The 25,657-nt window shown below is 39.4% G+C and overlaps 1 protein-coding gene across 6 annotated transcripts in view; it reads right to left on the bottom strand.

Moving 5' to 3' along the window:
- Positions 1–25,657, bottom strand: part of LOC109104294 (serine/threonine-protein kinase WNK3-like) — a 48,274-nt gene that overhangs the window by 12,739 nt on the left and 9,878 nt on the right. For 5 of the 6 annotated variants that reach the window (XM_042750988.1, XM_042750984.1, XM_042750983.1 and 2 more), the window contains exons 2-15: positions 24,473–25,545; positions 11,992–12,164; positions 11,427–11,647; positions 10,357–10,514; positions 9,871–9,959; positions 9,570–9,789; positions 7,404–7,725; positions 7,190–7,293; positions 6,778–6,999; positions 1,264–4,647; positions 773–813; positions 553–682; positions 350–466; positions 116–217 (exon numbers count right to left, since the gene is read on the bottom strand). In XM_042750988.1, coding sequence (XP_042606922.1) covers positions 116–217; positions 350–466; positions 553–682; positions 773–813; positions 1,264–4,647; positions 6,778–6,999; positions 7,190–7,293; positions 7,404–7,725; positions 9,570–9,789; positions 9,871–9,959; positions 10,357–10,514; positions 11,427–11,647; positions 11,992–12,164; positions 24,473–25,171 — 5,982 coding nt within the window. In that variant the 5' untranslated portion in view covers positions 25,172–25,545. The remainder of the gene's footprint in view (positions 1–115; positions 218–349; positions 467–552; positions 683–772; positions 814–1,263; positions 4,648–6,777; positions 7,000–7,189; positions 7,294–7,403; positions 7,726–9,569; positions 9,790–9,870; positions 9,960–10,356; positions 10,515–11,426; positions 11,648–11,991; positions 12,165–24,472; positions 25,546–25,657) is intronic. The other variant, XM_042750987.1, reaches the window with a different exon arrangement.

Below are 25,657 nucleotides of genomic sequence, written 5' to 3'. Positions count from 1 at the left end.
TTGTTTCTTTCATAAAGTTAAAACAAAATAATAATAATAATCACCAAAAATACATAAAGGAATAGTTAATCCAAAAATTACAATTTCCAACAAAATACAGTTGTGAATGACAGACCTGTGAGTGAGTGCTTAGTATTTCTTGAGCTTTCTTCACTATAGCTCTCAGCTCCTCAACAAATTTATCTTTTTCAGGCTCAAGGACAAAATCCTCCTCCACCTACACAAAACACGTTGTTAAGACATTTACTGGTGTAGACATACTTCTATAGCAAAAGCCACAGGTCACAAATTCCCTTAATATGTTTCCCAAAAAGCAAATGAATCATTCTAGCCGCTGAATGTATTTCACCATATAATCTGCAATGTCCTCTGGTGCATCTCCTTCAATGTCAAACTTGAATGTGACCATCTTGTTGCTGTGAGTCTCCAGCTGACACTCTACCATGTTGTCCCCTGTGCCCGAGACCTACAATACAGAGAGTTTATAGTATGATTCAATTTAGATTTACATAAGTGAAGTGCAGAAAATTACAAATATTGTGATTTACATACCTGCAACATGCTGAGTTGAAAATGAGTTTTTTCAGTTTTTTGACAGGATGATCTCCTCTGAGATTTTACCTTATCTTGTTTTCCACTGGCCCACTGTGACTGGGCCTCATCTCCATTGGCAGGAGCAGAGCTAGATTTATAAAGATTTAAAATCAAATCACAGATTGCATTGTTAAATGTATTACAAAAAAATCAAATAAGAATACACATAACTTCTTACCCTGATGAAGAGCCTCTATTGGCTGACTGATTTAGGCTCTCCTGTTAAGCCAGAGGAAAGACAAACAAACAAATACAAAAGAACAGCCACATAACAACAGAAAAACAAAAAGAAAAATAAAAGACAAAATATCAGTTACGTAATAAAATAACATTTAAAAAAAATCCATAAGAAAAATAGCAAAGTAAGTACAAACCAAAAACAAAACTGTCCTTAATTGAAAAGATAAAATTGTAAGTTTGATTTAAGTCTAACTTTGGTTTTGCAGGTGTTAAAAAGTGTTAAAAAAGTAGTGGGTCTTTCATCTCAAGTTAACAGAGTTAGAAGAGATAGATGTTTATATGCCTTCTACCCTTATTAACATGTTCTGCAGAATCCTCACATGCACATAAATGGGTCACTTTTATATATTGCCATATTCGCTAGTCAAAAATGTTCACTGCTATAGTGCAACACTGTATATCTGAAACTAATTCAAGGTGCTTTTGTACCTGAGCAATACCCAGCAATGCAGCGTCACTTTCTGCCAGCGAGGTGGTGGGCAACACAGATCCATTAGAGTCATGGGACTGTGAAGCACTGACAGTAGGAGGGGAAGCAGGGATCATGTCAGCAGGCCTTGCCTGGTTTAGCTGTGCCTCTACTGTAACAGGAATTTCTGAAACTGGGACAGATGGCTGTAGGGCTGGAACTGTAACAGACAGCTGTAGGGAAGTATGAGATGGACTTGGGGGGATCTGTGATGGAATAAAGGCAGTTTGGGAGAAAGGAGGCTGCTCGAAACTCCCAGTAGCCTCTATGTGGGTCTGTGCCTGTAGGTTTGAGTGTGCTTGTGACTGCATGCTAGTCTGTGTGTGCGCTTGAGCGGGAAGGGTTGGTTTCTGCTGGTTCTGTGGGGAGGGTGGTGGACCTGAGACCACATGACTGTACAAAGGTACAGTTCTAGCTTGGGTCTGAGGTACCTGACTGGGTGCAATGTGAATCGGGAGCATATGTTGGAGTACTGGTTGAGGCTGACTAGGTTGGTGGTGGAGATCTTGTGGTAGGACAGCATTCGGTGGCAGAAGCTGCTGCACGGGTTGGGCCTGATGCTGATGAGGCAGGGGTTGCTGTTGCTGTTGCTGCACATGGTGGGCTTGAGGCAGCTTCTGCTCATACGGTTGAGCAGTCTGAGGTTGTACCGGAGGCATGGGCTGCAAGACTGTCTGCATCGAGGCCACACTAACTGGTTGCTGCTGAGCTTGGATAACTGGCGGAGCCTGGGCCTGCATTTGAGATTGGTTTGACTGTTGTAAAAAGCTCTGTGTGGATGAAGTGCCCATTGGGTTGATGTTAGGTGCGAGTGACATAGGAGACAGTACTGCTTGCTGATATTGCTGCAGAGGCGGATGTTGTTGTTGTTTCACAGATTGTGTGAGGTCTAGCTGAACAGACTGGATGGTCTGCAAAGTGACAGGTGCTTGAGCATATTGTGTGGGTAGAAGTGTAGAAGCAGCTGGGACTGTAGCATGCACAAGAGGCGCAGGAGTAGTTGACCCTACTGCAACTTGACACTGGAGAGAAGCTGCAGCTTGAGGTGGTAGCAACTGAGATTGGGATGGAAGGGTTTGTCCTTGTGAGACCATTTGTGTTGGAGTCGGAATAAAGGAATGAATTGGTTGTGGTGTAGGAACTTGAGTTGGAGATGTGATTTGTTGGGTTGGTTGTGGAACTTGCAGCTGGCCTGCTTGAATATGGCCTCCCATTGACTGTGGTGCCGGATGACTTTGAGTCTGCAAGTGAATCTGACAATAATTTGCAGAATCTCCTTGACTTTGGATCTGAACTTGCGCTGAAGGTTGAGCTGACATCTGTGGTGGTACCTGTTGCTGGATGAGTACTGGGGCTGGTACTTGACTAGGTATTTGAGTGCTAACCATTTTTGGTACTGCTTGAACCAGGGTTGGAACTTGTAACTCTACCAGAGATGGTCTTTGCGATGCCTGGGGGAGTACAGCCTGTTGCTGCTGAATCAAGACATGCTGCTGCTCAGTTTGTTGTTGAGCAAGATAAGGCTGAGGTTGTGGGGGAATCATTTGTTGAGAGTGCTGAATTTGACTAGTTTGCTTGATCATCTCTGGAGGCTGTGCTTTCACTAGGGTTGCTTGCTGTTGTCCGCTGTGATCTGCCAGAGGAGCACGTTGCTCCAAATGTTGTTGTTGTAATAAAACTTGTTGCAGTTGTTTTTCGGATAGTTGTCGCTGTAATTCAATCTGGTGTTGTTGCATCAGGAGGTGTTGCTGCATATGTGACTCTCTTTGTTGTAGCAATGTCTGTTGTTGCTGATCGGTCTGCTGTTGAAATATCTGCTGTTGTAACTGTTGATCTGTCGGCTTCTGTAGCTGCAGCTGTTGCTGAAGAACATGTTGCTCTATCTGCTGAGACTGCTGCTGCTGGCTTAATAAAGTTTGTTGCTGTTCAATTTGTTGCTGCTGTTGCAGCTGTAATACTTTTTGCTCTAACTGTTGCTGCTGCTGAATGAGAGCTTGTTGCTGCTGCTTTTGTAAAAGAGCTTGCTGTTGCTCCAACTTTTGTTGATGCTGCTGCTGTTTAAATAAAGCCTGCTGCTGCTGCTCTAAATGTTGCTGATGTAAAAGAGCTTGTTGCTGCTTTAATTGGAGTTGCTGCTGTTGTTGTAGCAAAGCTTGCTGTTCTAATTGTTGTTGCTGCAGAAGAGCCTGTTGTTGTTCACGCTGCTGCTGCTGCAATAATGCTTGTTGTTGCTCCAATTGCTGTTGCTGAAACAAAGCCTGTTGCTGTTGTCTTTGCTGTTCCACCTGTTGCTGTAAAATAGCCTTTTGCTGCTGTTCTATTTGCTTTTGTTGTTGTAACGCTTGTTGCTGCTGCTCAATCTGTTGCTGTACAGCCAAGTTTTGTTGTTGCTGCAGAAGAATTTGTTGCTGCTCAACTTGCTGCTGTTGTGGTGGCTGAATATAAACTTGCTGTTGATGTTGTTTCTCCATTTGACTTTGCAAAACAGCTTTCTGTTGCTGCTCCATTTTTTGCCTAATCAGAAGTTGCTGTTGTTGTTGCTCCGTCAATTGCAATGGTTGTTGGATTGTTTGAAGTACTGGCGGCTGTTGTATCAATGTCTTTACCATGTTCTGCTCTTGTGATTCAGACATTTGTTGCAAATATATTTGCTGTGCCTGCTGTTGCGGAGTCTGATGCTGATATTGTTCCACTGGGGGTTGCTGTACTGACGCCTGATGCTGCTGTATCACAACTTGCTGTTGGGGTTTGCTTGCAGGTTGTTGTATGTACACTTGCTGTTGTAGATCACTTTGCTGAGGGTTGGTCATTGTTTGCTCTTTCTGCTGTGGCAATGGGATATATGGCTGCTGAGAAGCACTGGAATGTGGCGGCTGTTCCTGCAGAACCACCTGGGGTTTTTCTACATGCTGTGGCTGTTGTAACAAAACTGCCATTTGTTGAACATGGTCCGTCTGCTGTGGCAACAACACCGTCTGGTGCTGCTGTATTATATTTGCCTGCTTTTGTGGTGTTGGTTGCTGGATGTTCAGCTGCAATGTTCCAGGCAATTCTGACATCACCTGCTGTTGCGTCTGAACAATAGATTGCTGGGGCAAAACATCAGTGGGTTGTACAGAAGCAATATTAATTTGGGTCTGCATAGGTGGCATGATTTTGCCTGCTGATGCTATAGGTTCTCCAGCCGGGATGGAGGAAGTGAGGACAGTCATTGGTGCCTGGGGTGATATAGGGGGGATGTATGTCTGTGACTGTACAACAGAACTGTGGGGAGTGGAGGCGTCAGTGGGTCGGGAGTGTAACATTTGCGAGGATGTAACATCTGTTGAGTATTGTGGAAGGGGCTGGTGGGGAAAACATATTGGGATATTATTTGGGAAGATTGGATAGGCCAGAGTATGGTGTGGGAAAGCAAGCAGAAAAAGAAAAAGAGAGAGCAAGAGTAAGCATTAGTGCAGTTCATTAATCATCTAAACAAGATCATCATTCACTAATCATCCATACAATACATTATGGAAAGCAAGAGATATGAAACAAGATTCTGCATGTGGAGTCATTAGGTTATTTCTAGACTGTGTTCAGCCTACGATCAATGCTGCGTTTTTTTGATTATATGCCTCATCAGATCAGAGGTACTGTAGCTGTATTCCAAGAATGAAAGCTATTAAGTATGTTGTTCGGGTCAACCCAGTCCACCACTAATGCTGTACTCAAAAGGCCCATTCACACATTAGCCCTGCAATGCAGCAATGGTTTTTGAATGACGGCAGCAGTTTCAGTCAGGTATGCCAACTTTTCACAGAGTTTGAAAACCCCAAATTATACTTGTTGTGGTCACACTGTTTTGATTTCTTGTTTGTTGCTCCTAGTGGGAATAGGCCTTAAAGGGTTAGTTCACCCAAAAAATGCCAGATATCCCACCATTCTGGCCAACAGGCACATTTGGAACCCCTCCTCTCTGACCAATAGGGAGCAGCTGGGGGTGAGACATAAAACCTGCTCCTTTCACTCCCTGAATAAAGGAAACAATTCTTATCCAACCAATGTGTACATTAAAGTAGCGAATCAATGTGTTTTTATAAGAAAAATATCCATATTCAAAACATAATAATCACTTTAATGAAGCTTGCGCCAACAGCTGGAAATGGAAGCAGCTCTGGGAGGATGACGTATGAGGTCAGCATTGCGTATGCACTGGTGAGTCTCGTGAAAGCCAACGTTTGTTAACTGGAGCAAAGGAAGCAAAGTTTCCTTACTTTAGCAAAGGAAAACCAGTCTCCTCTTGGCTAATATCAAAATCCTCCGACTTTCTTCTTTACAAATGCTCATTTTGTACTTCTAATTGGTGACTGTTGTTTTGATCTCTTCCCTTCGCTTCCACGTTTGTCACTTTTGAGCAGCGCATGAGCAAAGCCGACCTCCATATGTCATCCATCTGGAGCTGCTTCGTGTACAACAGTGAGCGCAAGCTAGATTAAATTGATTATTACGTTTTAAATATGGTTATTTTTCTTACAAAAACGCATTGATTCGTTACAGGACGACTTTGTTCACCCCCCGGAGCTGTGAGAGACACTTTTTATTAAGGATGGGTGCTTTTTATTTCACTTCTTTTGGACTGATGCACTGCAACACCCGCTTACTGCCATTAAACAGCTTAAAAGATCAAAGATGATTTATAATATAAATCCGACAGGATTCGTCTGAAAGAAGAAAGTCATATACACCTAGGATGAGGTTGAGGGTGAGTAATTTAAAGGTTAATTTTCATGTTTGTGTGAACTAACCCTTTATTTCAGATATGTTTCCAACTTTATTTCCATTCTGTAGACATTGTAGCGTCCCCTCAAATACTGTTGCTAGCAGTACTCTGTATACTTCATTATATTTTTGACAGATATATTACTATCTATAACCATGCATTTTTATATGACAAAACTGGACTAAAATATATAATATAATTACAATTCAAGGATTGAATAGAGCAAATAAATAACATTTTGCTTGGTTTTATAGCCATTACCAGCTCATGTGGTTCAGCTTATAAATTAACTTTACAGTGAAATTCAACAACAAATATGTTCTCTGGACCTAACATTAAAAATGTAGGTCAGTGAACATAATGTAACTCAGCACATGACCTAAATCAAAGTCACAGACTGCACAGAGATATTCCTGAGAGGAAATCCAATTCAGTATTTCAGTAATAGAGTGGCATGTCTACATATTGTTACTGACAATATATAAACATGACACAAAGTTACTGCAACTGACAAAAGGCACAGAATATGAGGGATGAAATACCCCAGCATTCCCTCAACATATTCCACTAAAATAATATTTGAAACTGAGTGTATCAAGTCTCCCTGGATGATTTGTTTTAGATATGAATTGTTGTGTCCAGTGCAAGAGTGGGCCAAGAGAAGAAGAAGAAGAAAACACACAGTAAAGCTGGACACAAGGGAGACAGTCACCTGAGAATATTGTTGAGGCACACTTAATGGGACCTGTGACGCCATAGTAACTGGTTGAATGAAAGTCTGTGCCACAGGAATGTTAGGAGCCCCACCACCACTTTGGCCAATGGAAATGCCAGATATCCCACCATTCTGGCCAACAGGCACATTTGGAACCCCTCCGCTCTGACCAATAGGGAGCAGCTGGGGGTGAGACATAAACCCTGCTCCTTTCACTCCCTAAATAAAGGAAACAATTCTTATCCAACCAATGTGTACTTTCAAAAAACAATTACTTTTTTTACTGAACATCAAAGGTTACAAATGAGCAAGAATGGTGGTGTCCCAGCATCTGGGGATGTATGGCACTAGATAAAAAGTTTATGAACATGCAAAGTATGAAACTGTTTCCTGAAGCAGCAGTACTTACAGATGTGCCAGTGGGGTAGCTGCTTTGAGCATGAGCACATTGGTTCGTCTCAGGTACAGAAAAAGCTTGGCTTTGTCCACTGACAGCAGGAAGACTCTCACCCTCTGAATATGGCAAAGTGGATCAACATTTTCACACCAATTTGGAACAAATATTAGCTAAAAGTCCCTGTTAGATCCTATTCATTAATTGTGATTCAAAATGAACTGTGTACCTGTGAGGCCCAAGGCAGTGCCTTGCTGTTGGACATGTTGGTCCACTTCTGGCAGCTCCTTTGCCTCTCCCTGACCCCCAGCAGCTGCAGCAGCTCCTGTGCCCTGTGAGGAGGTGGTGCCGGAAGGCTGGACATAAGAAAAGGAGGAGGTTAGGGCCGAGGAGTCACGGCGCTCATCCAGACATTGTTGTTGTTGCTGCTGCTGCTGTTGGAGAAGCTGCTGTTGCCGCCGTTCACGGGACTTCTTAATCAGAGTCACCCTGTCTCTGATGGACTTCCCCACCACCTTAGCATCACTTTCATGGAAAAAGCCGGACTTCACCTATAAAGAAGCAGCAGAATTGGAGCATGAGTAAAAAAAATATAAGAAGAAGAATGTAAATTATGTCTTAAAGGGATAATTCACCCAAAAATGAATATCCTGTCATAATTTACTCACCCTCGTGTCACACCTGTATGACTTACTGTCTTTTTTGGCACCCAAAAGGAGTAATTTTAAATAAACTACGGGCTTGAATGAATGGGGACTGGAATTTTTACGCTTCAGTAAGAATGCAAAAAATTTTTTTTTCTGTTTCTTGTGTTGTCAGCTTCAGTCCTCATTGCTTTCATTTTATTGAAAAAAGCAGATATGTTCTAAGACAAATGTTCTAAACAATAAAGTCAAACAGGTTTGGAATGACATGAGGATGAGTAAACATAGCGGGAGTGGTTGAGTGGTTGTTTTGAATGTTGGTGAATATAAATTTATTGCCATATCAGCTTCATAGCTCATAGAGATTAAACATTCAACAATATAATGACTACAGTATAATAAATACAAACATAAACATAAAAACAAACATAAAAATTCATCTTAAATTAAAAAAACACAAAAAACAAACAAAAAAACAATACAGACCTGCCAACCTTGGAACTTTTTTTTGAGTACCATCAGTGGGGGGTGGGGGTGGGAGCGGGAGTGGGAGCGGTTGACTGTGGGGGGGTAAACAGTTTACTGCTTACTGTTTTACTGTTTTTTTTTTTTTTTACTGTTAACCATAACTGTTTGGTAAATGTTTTGCTATATATTTATTTTTATGCAATTAAAAACAAACAAACAAACAAACAAACAAAAAAACTCCAGTACACTTGAATTAAAACTCCAGTACACGTCTGTATAGGGCTGGGCGATACGAGCAAAAATTCATTTCTCTATTTTTTGGATGATTTGCGGTATACGGTAGCCTATATATCTCGGTATTTTGTATTTGGATTAAACAAAGTGAATGTAGTAAAGTTACTAAACTAAAAATTAAAAAATTAAAAAGCACAGACTAATTGAGTAAAAAGGCTATTTTGATTACCCAATTATACGTTACAGTTAGTGTTATCATACAAATACACTTGTAGGTTTAAAATTCTACTTACGTCACATTTTTTGTCCAGCTACAAATATTTCAGCAAAATGTATATTTTAGAGTTATTGCGCTCCTATTTCATTGAGCTCTGTCTGTTTGGCGTGCATGCGTGTGGCGGCGCTCGTTCTAAATTAAGTCCAATTTCAAATCAAAAGCACAATCACAAATCAAAAAAAAATTCAAATATTACAGAAAAATTGAAATATTTTTTATTTTTTAACATTTACAGATGGAGAATTTACCTGTGAAATGTAAGTTATGCATTAAGGAAAACAGTGCATCTCCAACATCTTCAGCCTCACACACAGCCTTTCTGTCAGAGCATCTGACGAGCCGCTTTGAACTGAAACTATAAACTATAGGCTACTAGGAGATAAATCAAATGCAGAAATTATTTAAATGCAAAAAAAAAAAAAAAAAAAAAAAAAAAAACCGAAAACCACGATTGGTTGAACTCTTCATCTTTTTCTGTTGCTTGTTTTGAATGCTGCACGTGGACAGAGGCGTCAATAGATTTTTGCATAGTTTAGAGTGACAAATCGTACCAGCTTACTTTGAGGTCAAAATGCGAACAGGTTGGAAGGTCTGCAATACTCTAAAATAATCATTAATGTACTTCTTGTGTGGGGGGGAGTTTTACAAAGAACTGTTTGCTATAGTAATGACATTTTTGGGTGAACTGTTCCTTTAAAAAATGAGTCACAATAAATAGCACAAATTATAGTTTCTATAGATATAGATTTAAATACTCTTATATGTTTCTCACCATCTCTAGTGCAACTTCTTCAGCACTATCATTCTCCAAGTCGTAGCTGAACTCGATGGCCTCGTTGTCCTTGTGCTTGCCTTTGAGTTTCTTTGGCTCTTCAACCCAGATGCGTAGGGCCAGGCAGTCTTTGCTGCCTGTATCTTCCTCAGCAAGCTCCACACGCACACCAGTGTCCTCCGCAAAGAAGGCATGATTTAGAAGATCCTTCACTGAGAGCCTGAGGGTGAAAAGAGAGAATTGAGATGACTCTGCATTCTCGATTCTCTTACAGAAGAACTTCCACTGTTTATGTGCTTACCGCTCAAGTCGGTTTTGGCGAATACAGCCCTCAATGATTTCTTTTACCTCAGGGTCGTTTACTTTGTCAAAACTGGCAGGCTTGATACCCTGCAAAAAGAGAAAATGTAGTTTGTTAATTCCCCAACATGATTCACAAAGCACCTCGACGCTATGTGCATACTGATTTGAAGTGCATAGTACTGCATACAAAAATGTTGTACTTAAAACCATCATAAAAAAGGGTGAATTCACTAAAACTAATTGTGCCTACTGACAGTGAAGTTTATTTGCACATGCTTAAACATCTTTGCCAAACAATCTGCATTGCTCAATTCCCAAGGGTGCAGGCTGGTTTTGAGTGTCAGATTGTGAAGTATGCAGCAGACTACCATAATATATCATACTTTGTATATACTTTGCTGAAAGTATACTGGACTACACCATGTGTCAGAAATTGAATTCACCCAATAATAATCTATAAAACAAGAGTCATATAAAGACTTACACTAGTGACTTTGCGGTAGATCTGTGCAGCATTTTGGCATTCTGAATATGGGTACTCTGAGGTAGCCATTTCTAGCATGCACATGCCAAAGGCATAGACATCCACTGACTCGTCATAGTGCTCCTCGTACATCTCTGGGGCCATGAACTCTGGAGTACCTGAGAAATAAATACAACATTCATTTGACATCCTGTCTCTTGTTTGCATCTGTCAGCCATTTCTCCTATCTTTATCTTCTGTTGCTATGGTAAAAACACAAATCTGTACAACTAATTTCTTCTTTTCTCTTTGACAACGGCCAATCAATGTGCAAGTAGCTATGAAAACTTAATTATCACAATGACCTTGAAGTCTGAAGCCTATAAATGTGCACCATTCACATGCAAGACTTTTTTTTTACGTATCACAAAGGTAAAACAATTTTAAACCATTTTCCTCAGATTCAACTGTAAACCACAAGTATATCATATTTGAAGCAATCAAGAAGCCCTTGAACCAATTGTGTCTCTTTTACTGGCTTGATCTTGAAATTTCTGAAATTCTAATGATGGATTTCAGCCACTGCAAGCAGAAATCATCATCTATGCAGCACCCTGGTGCTTTCACAGATCTTGCTAATCATGATACCTTTGCAGCGACCTTGCAATAATTGTGTAAATTTTTTCAAGTATGCTGCTGCTGGAAGCGTTCAGGTTTTGCTTCTTAAAAAGAACAGTGTTATAAATGGAAGTGCTGTTTCCTTTTTTATTTTTGAACTTTCCGTGCTAAAAAAATCAATAGGTATTGATGTTTTAGTGTTTGCACACATTGCCGTCAATAATGTGGACCAGCAAGCAGTGCCCTTTAGTGTGCTCCAGTGTAGCAATACGATTTAAGTGAGCTAAAGAGACTGAGAAAGCAAGAAGAGACCTTTTCTTAGATTCTTGCCTGGCACCATAATTACAGCCACCAATGTGGAAGATCTGCACCGCATTCAGGACAAGCATTTAGCCAAAAGGCTATAAAGAGGTCAGTCACATATTCAAGAACATCTTTTACTACCTACAGGAAACTGAATGAAAGGCACAGACCTATGACACTCTTGGCAAATGATGTTCGCATGAGGGTGGCAAGGCCCAGGTCCCCAATCTTTACTGATCCGGTCGGGCCTGTGATGAAGATATTGTCACACTTGAGGTCACGGTGCACAATGGGTGGCGTACGGGTGTGTAGGAACTGTAGACCCTTTAGAATTTGCCTGCACCAGCTTCGAAGAACCTTGGGCTTCATTACTTTAAAGCGCTTAAGGTACCTGAAGCAGAGAAAAGCAGTCCCAAGTTTCTCATGAAGATGTTCTCACTCTTACTTGATGATGATAAATTGTATGAATCTTAGCAGTCTGAATGGGCCAAAAATAAAAGAGTAACATTTTGCACCACACACCAGCAAAAAATCTGCTAAGTTGGCCACGTTAAGACAGATTTGATCAAAAACTGATGACGTGGTGCGACACATGAATCATTTTTTTTTACAGCTATTGCACAAATCTATTACTATTTTTCAAGCATATATTTACTTTTCACACATATTTATATATATGTGTATTATTTATTTCAACATTAAATAACAATAAAAAAAGAAGTAAATAATACACACGTTTTGAGTGTTCCTGAGGTCATGAGCTCAGTCACTAGGACAATGCACTTCTTGCCTCTAAGAACAGACTCCCAGGAGTCATAAAAACGCACAATGTTGGGATGCTGTAGACCCTTCAGCATTTCAGCCTCCTCTTTAAACCGCTGCTGCTCCGCTTTGGTCAGCTTTCGATCCTGAGAAATAAACAAACACAAAACATATTAAATATTGTAGTACATGTCATTAAACGTAGCCTGTAATGATTTAAAATTTCCTTAAAACTGTTCAACTCTGGTCTACATTTTTACTCCACAATCTGGAGAAAAAAGAAAAACAAACAAACATTAACCAACTGACTGGAACGGAGAGCGAAAAAAACGGATATAGACTAACCAAAAACAATTGTACTTTTACATACAAGCAAAAACGACAAAAGAAATGTTGCTTCAACATCTCCTCTATGAAAGGCAGAATTATTTTTCACACCCAAAAGTGCTCTCAACTGTCCTATTAATCATGTTAATGACCAAGTCATAAATATTACTATGATCTTGATCTGTGATCTTTGTATAAATGTGATTTAAATTTTTTACAGCAAAGTACTCATAAATTATATTGTATTGCCTCATTATTTATGAATGTCAGCATACCATGATAGCACAGCACACTTCCAGCCACTTGCTGCTGAGAGAAAATGAGTTCCACTTTAAAAAATGTGCTGCGAGAGAGGAATGTTCAAAGCTTTGTATCCATTCAGTTTTACTGCAAGAATGTAACCCTCCCAAACACGCTACGTTATGTGGTTCATCAGCCATCTTTGGTGGTTTCAATACAGCAATGTGTTGGGTGGGGTGGAGAGAGAGTATATACCAACGGCTGATCACTGTAAAATGCTTGCTTCAGCATAGGCACATGCGCTCAGAGACAGTACACTAGCGATCAATGGCCACCAGGTGGCGCAGGCAAAAAGGAGATGTGTGACAGGGAGACAACACCCAGCATTAGCCTAAAAATCACATTTCAGCCACAGCAACCACCATGACCAGATTGCCCCAGTGTGGAGGATGTTGATTAAATCCCTTCGCTGGCACAAAGAGGGGAAAATGCCACAGTGCCAACACATACACTCACTCATTCACTCTACTAAGCGCCACACACACTTGTGCTGCCATGCGACACACTGATGATTAACTGTGCTCACCCTGAACAACCCCAGGATACTAATAAAACACATTAGATGAAGCCTTGATGCGTTAACATTTACACATTTGTTTTAAAAGGAAGAGTTCACCTAAAAATTAATATTGTGTTATCATTTACTCATTCTCTTATTTTAAACATGTACAACTTCTTTTTTCTGTAGATATTTTGAAGAATGTTTCTTCTGTTCGTGTCCATATTCACAGGGGTTTAAAACAACACTAGAGCCCTTTGACTTCCATTGTATGGACAAAAAAAAAAAACAAAAAACCAAGACAAGAAAATATATTTTTAAACATATTTTATACAGATTTAAAATGACATGAGGGTGAATAAATCATGACAACGTATTTGGATGAACTATCCCTTTAAGAAAAGCCACTGTTTGTTTCTTTTCTTCACTGAATCTGAACAGATGTCCCAAAAAAGGCTTGTAATCTTTAATCTGTGTGATGACAGAACATCTCTCTGAATTCTGATTTAAACAGACCAATAAATAAATAAATAAATAAAATAAAATCATCAGCCTAACTGTGATACTCTGCATTGGGTTCATTCGGTACATGTATCTGAACACAAATGAAGTACTGAGATTCCTTGACCCTTATGCTTTGAGTGTGACCTACATGGATAAAATAATCAAAGATGTCTGGGTCAAAGGCCACAGCATGAGTTATGCAAGCAGTGTGTAAAATAAACAGCCAAATAAAAATAAGAAACAACAGCTTTCACAGCTCTGCAAACTCACTGCATGAAATTTAGACATAATTTTTCTTCAATTTCTGTAAACAACTTTGCAATGGCCTGCAGTCTATGCATCAACAAGTAGAGCTCATTTCTGGAGGCTCTTTTGTGACATACAATCTGATTTACCATTTAATGAGCTATCGCTGTTGTTAAACTTCCATCTGTAAATCATGCCCTTCTCTTTTAAGGCATCAACTGACTAGGTGTTAGTTTGAGGAAGTATTCTGTGGAAGCTGAGGCCTCTTGTTTTCTTTTCCTCCTTTCTATGCCAGTAAGTTATGTGTAAACCCATGATCATTCTGCCCACATGACTGACAAATACACTGCATAATCTAAACACCAGTCATTCACAAAATTCTTTGCATACATTACCATTCAAAGGTTTGGAGTTAGTAAGATTTCTTGTTTGAAAGAAATGTACATGTTTATTCAGCAAAGATGTCAAAAGTGACGGTCAAAAGATTTATTATGTTATAAAAAAAAAATTCTAAAATAAATCTTTTTATCAAAAATTCTGAAAAAATGTACCATGGTTTACACAAAAATATTAAGCAGCACAAGTACTTTCAACATTAATAAGAAATGTTTCTTAAAATTTAAATCATATTAAAAAGATTTGGGGATGAATGATCATGTGATACTGAAAACTGGAATAATGGCTGCTGAAAATTTTGCTTTGTTTTAAAATTACATTAAAGCAAAATGCAGTCATTTTTAATTATAATATTTCACATTGTTCCTGTTGCAGGTTTGGTGAGCATACAGTAAGAGACCACTTTCAAAAACATAAAAAAAAACAACAACCAAAAGCCCCTGCATTGTTTATTTTTTATTACATTAAAGTTTTGAAGATTTCAGCTACCAATAAAATATTCTCAGCATCACTTTAGACTTCTTAAAGCATATTCAGTCAGTTAAATTTCAATTCAATGAGTCATAATTTGTTTCCAAAACTATCATAAATCAGTTCAGCAACTCAATTCTCCAACAGCAGTGTTAAGGCACAAATATTTGTCAAGGTGTCTCTTGCTAATTCTGTAAAGGTTCCACATAAACACTGCATTAAAGTATGTCTGCGTCGATCAGCCAATAAAAACAGAATAAGAGGAAATCTGGAGAGGATTTTCTGTGCAGATTCTGTGTGATGTTGAATGCTCCTGTGTGTGCTTGTTTGTACAGTACAAGCAAACTTTTCATGGTATAAATGCCACTGCAGATATGCCTTCTTTGCCATTTTTGTAACGCTGCACACAGCGAGGCACTTATCTGTAATGTTCTGCCCTATGTAAGCATTTTCAATAACCAGAATTATTAATAATTCATATAAATTCAGATTAATTGGAGGAATCGTTTAGGAAAGCATGACGATGCATCAGTGAATGGTTTTTACCCCCACCTCTTGCATGTACACAGAATTTGTTTAGACCTAATCAAGGTTGTAATCAAATGTGCAAGTTTAATAATGTCTTACTGAAAAACCCATATTCATCAACAACTATTCAGAATCATAAATTAAACAGTTACAAACAAATCCACACATCAATAAAAGCATCACCCCGATCCTTGAACTTTGACCATACATTTCCAGCACAACAACAAGAATTCTTTGTGTTGACAGATGCTTCCTGTTTTGTGGTGCATTGAAAATTCATGCTGAGCTCTGTGTTTTGCAGCTAGAAGCTAACATGAGTGTGTCTGTGCATGTGTGTGCTGGTGTTACGTCTGCTGGTGAACTCTGAATGCTGAGTTAGTGTCTTGTAAGGGCGCCTCTATCTGTCTGAGTTTCACCGTTCCCTTGGCCTCTTCATGACAGTGTCTTGTCCTGGCTTTTATAGCATTCTGTTCAGCAACCTGGGTCAGCAGTTGCAAGGAGGATTAAGAAAATGAGTGATTAGTTATCTTATGTAAAACCAGATGGACACTGTTTGCATTTACACACTATTGTCTGGCTATCTGGCTGAAATTTCCCTTTTATGGAGTAGCAGATACAGGATTTGAACCTGAACCTTTCAGGTTGTAATATCACTGACAATGGCGCTTGATAAAGCTTGGTAATGAGTTTGGGTCGTTCAATATCTAAGGGTTATTAGTCACAAACGACACCACACATTGAAATGAGAAACAAACCGGTCAGGCAACCTGTCAACCACACTTTATGCAAGTTGAGTTTCCATATTAAAGTTGCATCTGCTGAGTTTGTCCATGTGTTTGTTCAGTTGTCAGGTGAGGCTCCAGTAACTCAGGCTACCGTAAACAGTGTAAAGCCTAAGCCAGCCTGACCCTTTCCACAAAAAGAAACACTTCAGGACCTGTCACCTGTTCAGCCCAAAAAAGCCCACAAAAACACTACACATGAATGCTTGCTGAACTGCCCGTGTGCTGATGAAACATAAGTACACAATGCATACATCATGGCTTTTAAATTGAGTTTAGCTGTGCCATCCATGTTCACTAATCTAAACAAATTCTCTGATCCCTGTGGATGTGTAAAGCAATCATGACTATCATCTTTTTATTATTGTGCTAGTCGATATGCCTTTTGGGTTTAACTGCAAAGACGAGGCAAGGGAGGGTGGATGATCAGCTCATATTACTGACACATTCACTGTAATACAGCTTCATGGCAAAAGCAACATAATACCCACTAGCTAAATGCATTGCAATGAAGACACATGCCTGTCTTTGTGTGTATATGTGTGTGCGCTAGTGAAAAATAAAAAACCTGACAAGAAACATTAAGATGACTGAATTGAGTGAGTTTACTTCAAAAACAGCTATTTTATCCTCTCGATGCTAGAAAATATGATGTAGCGATTCAGTATTTAAACTGTTATAAAGTCGCGGGGCAGCACTGACAAGTTTCTTTGCCCCTGGATGTGTAAGCTGTGCAATCTCTGATGTGTGTGTGTGTCAGTAAGCAGCACATTAATATAGAACGCTAAGGCTCTAATGCACACCAGTATAGGTGTGTGTATTGAAGGAACTAGATGACGTATGATGACCAAGCGGCAACCTCCTGCTCTCTCTCGTGAAGCCAACAAGGAAGTGACTAAAACTGCAATTCATCGACTGGCCGCTTGAGGTTGGCTGCAAAAGGGAGTCAATCCCATAGACGCCCCATGTTAAAATGCCCAACTTTACAGCAGAAAAAAAACATACTGTATGCTTACAGCCTGGTTCAAAAAATTATTTTGGTCTATATAGCTAATTTTGCCCTTCATGACAACTGTGAGGGGGGTGATTATTTTATAATTCATCCGTTTAAATTATATTAAGCCTTAAAGTTCTGCATAATTAAGGGCGTGGCCACTTGAGTGACAGGTGGATTTTCGCTGTTGACAATGCTGTCGCGCTAAGTAGGCGTGGCTTCAGCAACCAGCTCCCGCCCATTTTCGATTATCCGGTAGAGTCTCCATGTTACATGTGATACGCTGCCAAGATGGCGACCGCCCGCTCTGCACACTTTGAGCTTCAAAAACACTCTTCAGGAGTCTATGGGTGACTTCACGGACACTACGTCCATGTTTTTAAACAGTGATGACATGTACTGGTATAGTAGTGGTGTCCCATTTCTAAGGGGAATTTTTCACCCCTACCCACTGACACTTTGTTTCAAGGGACAAGGGGAAGGGGTAGAGGTAGGTGAAGGGGTATAAAATAGAATTTGGATTGGGCCTTAGTCTAATAGCTAGAACAGAAATTAATATGTATTACTCAAAGAAGCACATTTCAGAAATACAGACTGATGTTTGATGATGATGACTAAATATTGTTAATAGTGACTTTTCATCTTTTTTCTTAAATGACTAAAAATTAGTCAATAAGCATTTGTATAAAAAAACATAGCTCTAGAAAAGGATTTTTTTTAATATTTTTAAAATAAAAATACTTATATATTTTGTTAAGATGAACTTAAAGTTTTAGATGGTTTCATGAAATCTGTGAGCAAAACTGTCTGAAAGAGATAAAGTGAATGAAGGTTGGATAGTCATGTGATCTTAACATGTCGGCCCCAATGATGTGACCTGCTCCGCAAAATAGATTTTATTACATTACTGATATGATTGGAGTCTTCATCTTATCATGTGACTGTAAATGATTTAAACATATTTTCAAAAGTACCATTCACTACGGAGTGCACCTTTACTGGGCTAGCCTGAACACTCACTGTATGTCTGAATGTGATCCTACTGAAATGTTGAGGACACTGACCTTTTGCACAGGTGGGATTGGACTCTGTGTTTAACAGAGGGCTCAGAGCTCAGCCATCAGAATGAAGATGTTCACACTGAGTCATTGCCTCAGTTTCTCTTTTACTCAGAGCCACATGATGTCACTTAATGTCAGGCATCAAATTTGACCACAACTGATGAAAAGTTCTGCTGCGCTCATGGTACATTACTCTGAATTAAATGGGTTTAGTCTGGGAGAGAGACAGTACAACTCAGAATTGCTAAAAAGCTCTAATTTCTGACTTCATTATGGAGCTTTTTTGCCAACCTTCTGGCTAAAATGATTCTTATTATGCCGTAAATTATATAATTAAAATCACATAAGTCTTGTCAATGGATTTTGTGACAACTGCTTCCAGAGCACATGATCCTTCATAACGCCCACATTCGGACTGTAGTGAAGCTACAGAAGACCCCAATCCAACATGAATATTCATATATCTAGTGCTTCCCTCACTGTATGAATAGTGTTTCAGATAGTCCATTTATAAAAAAGACAAGCATCCAAACAAAAGCAGTCTTATTTTTACTCCTTATAAAATGTAAAAAATATACTTTTTTTTTTATTGTCTGGAGTGTGTTTTGTTGTGGCAAGAGCTGAGCTGGGGCAGACTGGTCTGGTTTGGGCTGCTTGCATTCAGCCAGTTGTGTTTCTGCGTGAGTTGTGCTGTCTGTGCAAGCTTTTTGTTCAGGCCTGACAGGCACCCACTGTAATTAACTCCCTGGATCACCCTGTATACTCAATCACACGGACAGAGAGAACACCCCTCCAACACTGTACGCCCCACACACACGCATCACAAAGAGCTGCAAGGAGTAGAGTGCATAATAACAAATCTGAGTTGCATCTGCATTCACACAATCTAATACATTAAGAAACTCCTACTGACATAAACTCAAAAATGTGTTTAGGATATATTCACTAAAAGCTTCATACGAGATAGAACAGAGGGATAAAGTAAAATGTGAACATCTATTTCCCACTCTTACAAGTGTTTTAACACAGTTAATCCCTATCTCAACAGTCCCTGCCCTTTCAGTGTGTGTGGACTTGTGTGTATGTGTGGGTCAAGTTATGCCCACATTGTGGGGAACAAATGTGCCCACTACTAGGATAGTATAAACTGAAAACACACTGTTGGGACCAGCGAGTGGTCCCCATAAGGACCATGGCTTAATAAACATGACAAATGATGTTTTAATGAAAACGTATAACAGCAAAAAAAGGATTTAGAAAATATAATTATTTACAGACATCAAGAAAATTAAATGTCCAACCAATACTAACAAGCTTTACTCCCCCCCCCCCATGTTATTCCAGACAATCATTAAACCGTCAATATTAAAAATGTATACATACACACACACACACATGCTGATGTATATATATATATATATATATATATATATATATATATATATATATATATATATATATATATATATATATATTTGGCAACAATACTCAAACAAATGTGTATGAGTGTGATATATATATACACATATATATACACACATACACACACACACACATGCTGATGCTATGATACCAATTTATCGCACATTGGCAACAATACTCAAACAAATGTGTATGAGTGTGTGGGATGAGGTTTTGATGAGGCTTTTCAATGCAACAAATGAGATTTGATGAGCTACTGTAATAAATAGATATCAGATAAGTTGCACATAAGTGACAAAAGAGTAAACAACATAAATCTACATTTGCTCCTGCAACATTTTTTCAGTGTATAACAACTTTTAGCTTTTAAAGGTAAGGTGTCAATTAAAGGACATGCAGGCCAGACAGAAACATCTTCAACCAACAACCTGGAGGCTGTGGAAGAATATCTGTCTAGCCAGCTCTGCTCTGCTTATTTAGTTGCAAAAATAGCCAAATTCACATTACAGGGTTATGCACTTGTCTGCTTTTATCTGGATTCAAGCCATATAGAGAACAAAATCATCACAGAAATGACAGAACAACATGCCTTCTAACCATCACTACTGCTCTTACTGGCACCCAGTACAAATCTGTCTGGACTCAGTGAGGTCGAGCAGAGTAGCACTGTTCTAAAATAACCTACGCTGTCCTTTATTATTATGTGACGTGCATCGAGAGGTGTTCTACTATCATAGTAAAATGAATGCTAGAAACAGGGAAGAATCTCCAAATCAGAAAATAGAGTGAACGCAATCCAGACCTCACCTCATGAACAGGTTATTCAAAATAAGGCCAAACCCATGTTCAAACATTACACGATGAACTCCCAAGCAAGTCTTTATTTACATGTATGGACATCCATTGAAGAAAATGACAAGCGCTTCATTAATACAAACAATGTATTTCTACCTTTCATTTACATAAAGAAAGAACTCAAACATTGTTTTCATGAATGTCTTGGGAGAAAAGCATGACAAAGCGATACGAGCAAGCTGTTGTTACCGGATATGCAAGCCTACTGTGAGAGGGACTGTTCACACCTCACTTGTCTCATGTTCTTATAATCAGTTACGAGTGTCTCAGTCAGTGCTGCACAGCATTGTTTTTATAGTTCTTCTAACCATCACGCACTATAATCACGAGTGGGTTAGAACAGGATGTTTTGATGGCATTCTTGAGTTGAAAAAGCTAATAAATTGTCAAAACCAATTCCAACACAGTCATTTTTTTTTTATTCAATTAGGCATGGAGTTATGAAAGTTCAATCAATATACAATTCTGATAATTTATCAGGCTATTAAGGATTGTTTCTTGCGAATTCATAAGATGAAAGTATACCCAGGAAGCAATTTTGCTTATTAAAGGAGAGATAATTACAAATCATAAGTTCTGTGCTTACGTTAACTGTAATTAAAGCGGATTTATGTGATTTTGCCTGCGGCGGGGAACTGGTTTTATGAAAGACAGAGATGCATGTTTTTTTTCGCTCTAGGATTGCTCAGAGCAGGGTTTCTCTCACCAGGGAGTGATTAATGGAAAACTCAGAGCGATAACAGACAGCTTTGAGCAGTGAGAGGAAATCCTGGCATTGTACTAAATATCTGCAAGGCTACTGAACCACGAGGCCGCTGATATTCAGAACAGCAGCTCTTGCTCATTAAATAATGCTCTTTAGAGTCATCTGTAATTATAATTGAAGATTAGAAAAATGAGTGAAACTCTACTCACATGAAAGTCCAAAGGCATAAAGAGTCATTTTATGATTCCTTGTAAGTGCATTAGATCAGCTTGTATGGGCATCTCTTCATATATAATGTAGTTAGCATTAACCACTCAGCTTCTCTCTGGGACTGATGCCATGTTAATCCTCTATTTGGCTCATTTATCACCCAGTCCCTCTTACACGCTCCTTCAGCACTTTCGATTGTATTGTACACACAGTATAGAGCTCTTACCTGAATTTTCTTGACAATATGGCTGTCACCATTATACAAATTTGGCTTATGATTAATTGTCATACAAATAATTTTGATCATGTCACTAGAATGATATCATATGAGCAAATATTTGTAAACCAATATTGCACAGGGTAGAATGACGTGAATACCATTGGCTCAACACGAAGAATTTTTTCAGCTGTTTCGGTCAGGGCAGTAGTTAAGATTTTGACTTAATTTCCACACAATTTTATAGTAAATACTAAAGTTTTCCATAGAAACAAAACAAAAACTAGCTCTTACACATTCAATTATAGCTTACAGCTTAAATAAAATAATACAATAAAATATACTTCTGTTCTGGTAGCTAGATAATTGTTCCCTGCTTAAATCAGCATAAAACACATCATGGACCAATCAGTTCCTTACTGTAAACTGCAGTAACCAAAATGTTTGAATTATGAATGAATGAATTACTGTAATGTGGAACTAAAGTGATCACCAAGCACTTTGCATTTTAACAATGCGCATAAGAAATGAACTGCACACTGGACACAAAGAGAAACACACTTACTGAGAGATACCGTACAGTAGCACACTGTAAACGTGAAATCTGTCACATAACATACACTAGAAAAACATGACATTTAAGATTTAACATCAATTTCCTTATTTGGATGGTAATGAGTGACTGGAAGTTAATCACAAAATAATTGTACTTATTACAATTGGATATGGACATAAAACAGCACCATCTTCTCACACACAGTTTCCTAACAAACCACATCATCATTTCACAAGGTTTCTTAACAAACCACAGTGTCTCATTCTGTTCCGGACTACCTCTTGTCCAAGGTTTTTAGGAAATGCCAATAACCACATTGTGTCAAACAGCTCACATCAGGACTCTGCTTTAGGAGATGGATAGTTTAGTTCTGTATCACATTACTCTCCCTATGCAGCAGCATGAACTGTTGGGGTCCAGGAGGCTTGAGAGAATGTCTTCTAAACTATGGATTCATCTGCTCAAACTCAGTCAAGAGATTAAACCACATTTCACACCAGAAGGATTAAAGTGAATACTACAATCTGTGCACAGACAACAGTCTTTTAGGTTTACTTTATTACAAGTACCAGGATGGTCCACCTGCTGGCATAAGGAGGAGAAAGTTGAGGGTGGTTCAAAATAATGAACTGCATTTATTTGCACTTGCTGCCCGCATTGTTTTAGTATTATATCAGATAAGCAAACACATGCTGAAATATTGCAAACTAAAGCGGTGCAACTGTTTAGTGAATTGGCCCCTGAGTGTGTGTGGGATTAGCTCCAAGCCAAACACATGACTCCCAACCTTTCAACACAAAGCAACCAAACAAACCACACACGATAAAGAGAGAGAACTGAAAACAAACATCAGATTGTTCATTCAGTCACTGTTTCGCCATATGTCACTGTTCCTCTTTTACTGTGATAATGAGTATCACAGATCTGTATTCCACTGCGGTACCTTTTGCTTGATTTTCTGTTGTTTGTTTAGAACTGAGTGTTGTTAACCTTTTTCAGCATCTTTCTTCCATTTTTGAATCTACAGCAGAATTAAATCTAATTCACCCCTATTAGCCCACTGTTTGTACACGTATTAGCAGAATTAGCATTAAAATGTTTTTGTTCTGCCTCCATCCTGCTAATGGCAACAAATTTGCCATCATGAAGAAGGAACATAGTCTATCCATGATGAACAAAAAGACAATGATGTACTGTAGGCCAATAACAAGGCCTGAAAACAACAACAACAGTGTACTGCTGGATAGCTGGATATTTTAATAATGTTTTTGTAAGATTATAATATTGTATGGTAGGTCTGAACTGTCAAATTGTGTAAAATGATCAATGCAGGGTTTTCAAAACGGGGCCTGGTGACCCCCAAATGGCCATCAGAGTGAAAATTTCAGGAAAAAATAAATATTAAAAATACACAAAAAATCTGATTTTATTCATATTTATCCACATTCTTACAAATTTTCTAAATAATTACATATAAAATATACAAATATCTATATTCATTTTTATAGTATACTACAGATTCATGAATTTAAATCAAAATCATTTATTTCTATTGACTATTACTTTTAAATAGTAAGAAATAGGCTTAAAAAAAATCTATTCTATTGTTTATTCATAAGCTTTCATATCTAACATTGACAGTGGAAAGTCCCTGGATCAATAAATAATTGTAAATTCAAGACTAAATATCTCTTTTGTTGTAAAAATATGTAGAAAAGTACCTCCTTTGGGTTGAAAGAGAGGTTTTAAAGGATGAATTAGTAATTAGTAAGAGCCAAAATCCACTCAACAATTTGAATAAAGGTGGAACCATGAAATTATTATATTCTCTGAATAATCTCCCTTGATCAGACCCATGATTTACATGCCATTTCAACCTTTTAATCAATAATCTGATTCACTAAGCCTCTTACGTAGTCCCATCTACATATGCACGGCCTTCTGTTTACAACTGCATTATGACATGGGTCCCTATCGCAAAACCAATTATTCAGTGACGACTTATCCTAGAAAATACAATCTGCAGTGGGCAACAACAGGTTCAGCATAGTGGCAAAGGCAAAAAGATTCCATTTCACAACAAGAGAGCCTCTTTTGAGCCTTGTTGTTTGTCCAGTTCATTGCGCCATGAGTAGGCTTGACCCTTCTCTCCCACGGATAGTCTTTGTGTAATCTATAAAGCTATTGAGCTCTGACTTTGAAACTCTTTTTTCTACTGTTCTCACTGCACTCAACTGTAACAGCCTAAAGAGAAACACAAGAGGCTAAGATTTCACCAACAAGCTCGGAAAACTCCTAAGTAACAGCATCCTAACTCAAACCAGCAGAGCTAAAGCACTTAGACTGAAAAGCATGATAGAGCTCAAATTCCAAGTCTCACCTGCAGTTCACACCAGGCAACTTCCACCCAGGTTTCCGTGTCCAGGCCTTTGTAAACAGTTTTGAATGCTCCTCTGCCAAGCTCAATGTCAAATTTTAAAAAGCGGCCACCGGGTGAAGTGGCGACAGCCTTCATCTCAGCCTCTTCTTCCTGTTCTTTATCTCTCTCCTTCCCCTTCAGAGCTGGCGCCGTAAGCCCGGTCTTATCAGGATCCTGCGTGCCATGAGTGCCAACCTCACCCAAGGCCACCGAGGCACTGGCAGGTAACTGCTGGGCTCCGCTGGTGAAAACAGAGTCGGAGGCACAAAACTCGAGGTGAGGGGCGCTGTGAAGGGCACTGGGGGCTTCTTCCACCTCGTCGTCCTCTTCGCATATCTCCACGCTCTTCCGGAAAAAGCGCTTGTTCTCCCGTTTCCGACACGGTTCTTGGGCTGCCGGGGGGGAGGGCATGAAGAAGGTCAGAGGTCTGGCTGGCACCTCTGTTTCTTTATCATCCTCCACTCCGCCACCTCCTCCTCCAGCACCCCAAGCTCTACTTTCCTGGGTCTGGGAGGAGGGGAAGTCAGACGGAGTGCTGTGCATCCTCTCTCTCTCCCGGGAGGCTCTGTTCCCCTGGTCACTCTCCTCCTCCCTCTCTCCATCAGGTTTCTCTCCAGAGGACTCCTCCGTGGCAGTGGGCTCTCCCGGGTCCGTCGCCATGGCGATTGACCTTTCCCACTCCTCTGCCACCACCCCCTCCTCCTGCACTCTGGATCTCTGTCAGTCCCCGTCTCTCTCACTCTGTGATCACCCTCTCACCCTCTTATGAAGTTCTTCAGCCGTTCCTTCCAGTGTTGCCAGCAGTCAGCGACAAGAATTACTCGCTCTTTTCTGCGGCTCTAATCTTCCACGTTCGCTCAAGTTCACAAGAGTATCAGAGGGTGCTTGTTTTTTAGTATATCTGCAGGTTAATTCAGTTTTTGCTGCGTACTTTCCTTATCTCCATTTCCTGAATAGAGGTTCTTGCGGCTGGCTCAGATATGACTGATTCCCAGCTGAGTGGCCTTCAGTGAGGGGGGATTTTCAAGTGTATCCTACAGAAGAAAAACACAGGATATCATCATTGAGTAAGAGCATTTAAACAGTCTTCATTTAATAAACATCTCACAAAGTCGCAGTAAGTTTCACATTTTTCATTATACTGTA

Source organism: Cyprinus carpio, chromosome B23 (genome assembly GCF_018340385.1).
Source record: "Cyprinus carpio isolate SPL01 chromosome B23, ASM1834038v1, whole genome shotgun sequence".
NCBI lineage: Eukaryota > Metazoa > Chordata > Actinopteri > Cypriniformes > Cyprinidae > Cyprinus > Cyprinus carpio.
This window is presented reverse-complemented; position numbering and strand designations above follow the sequence as displayed.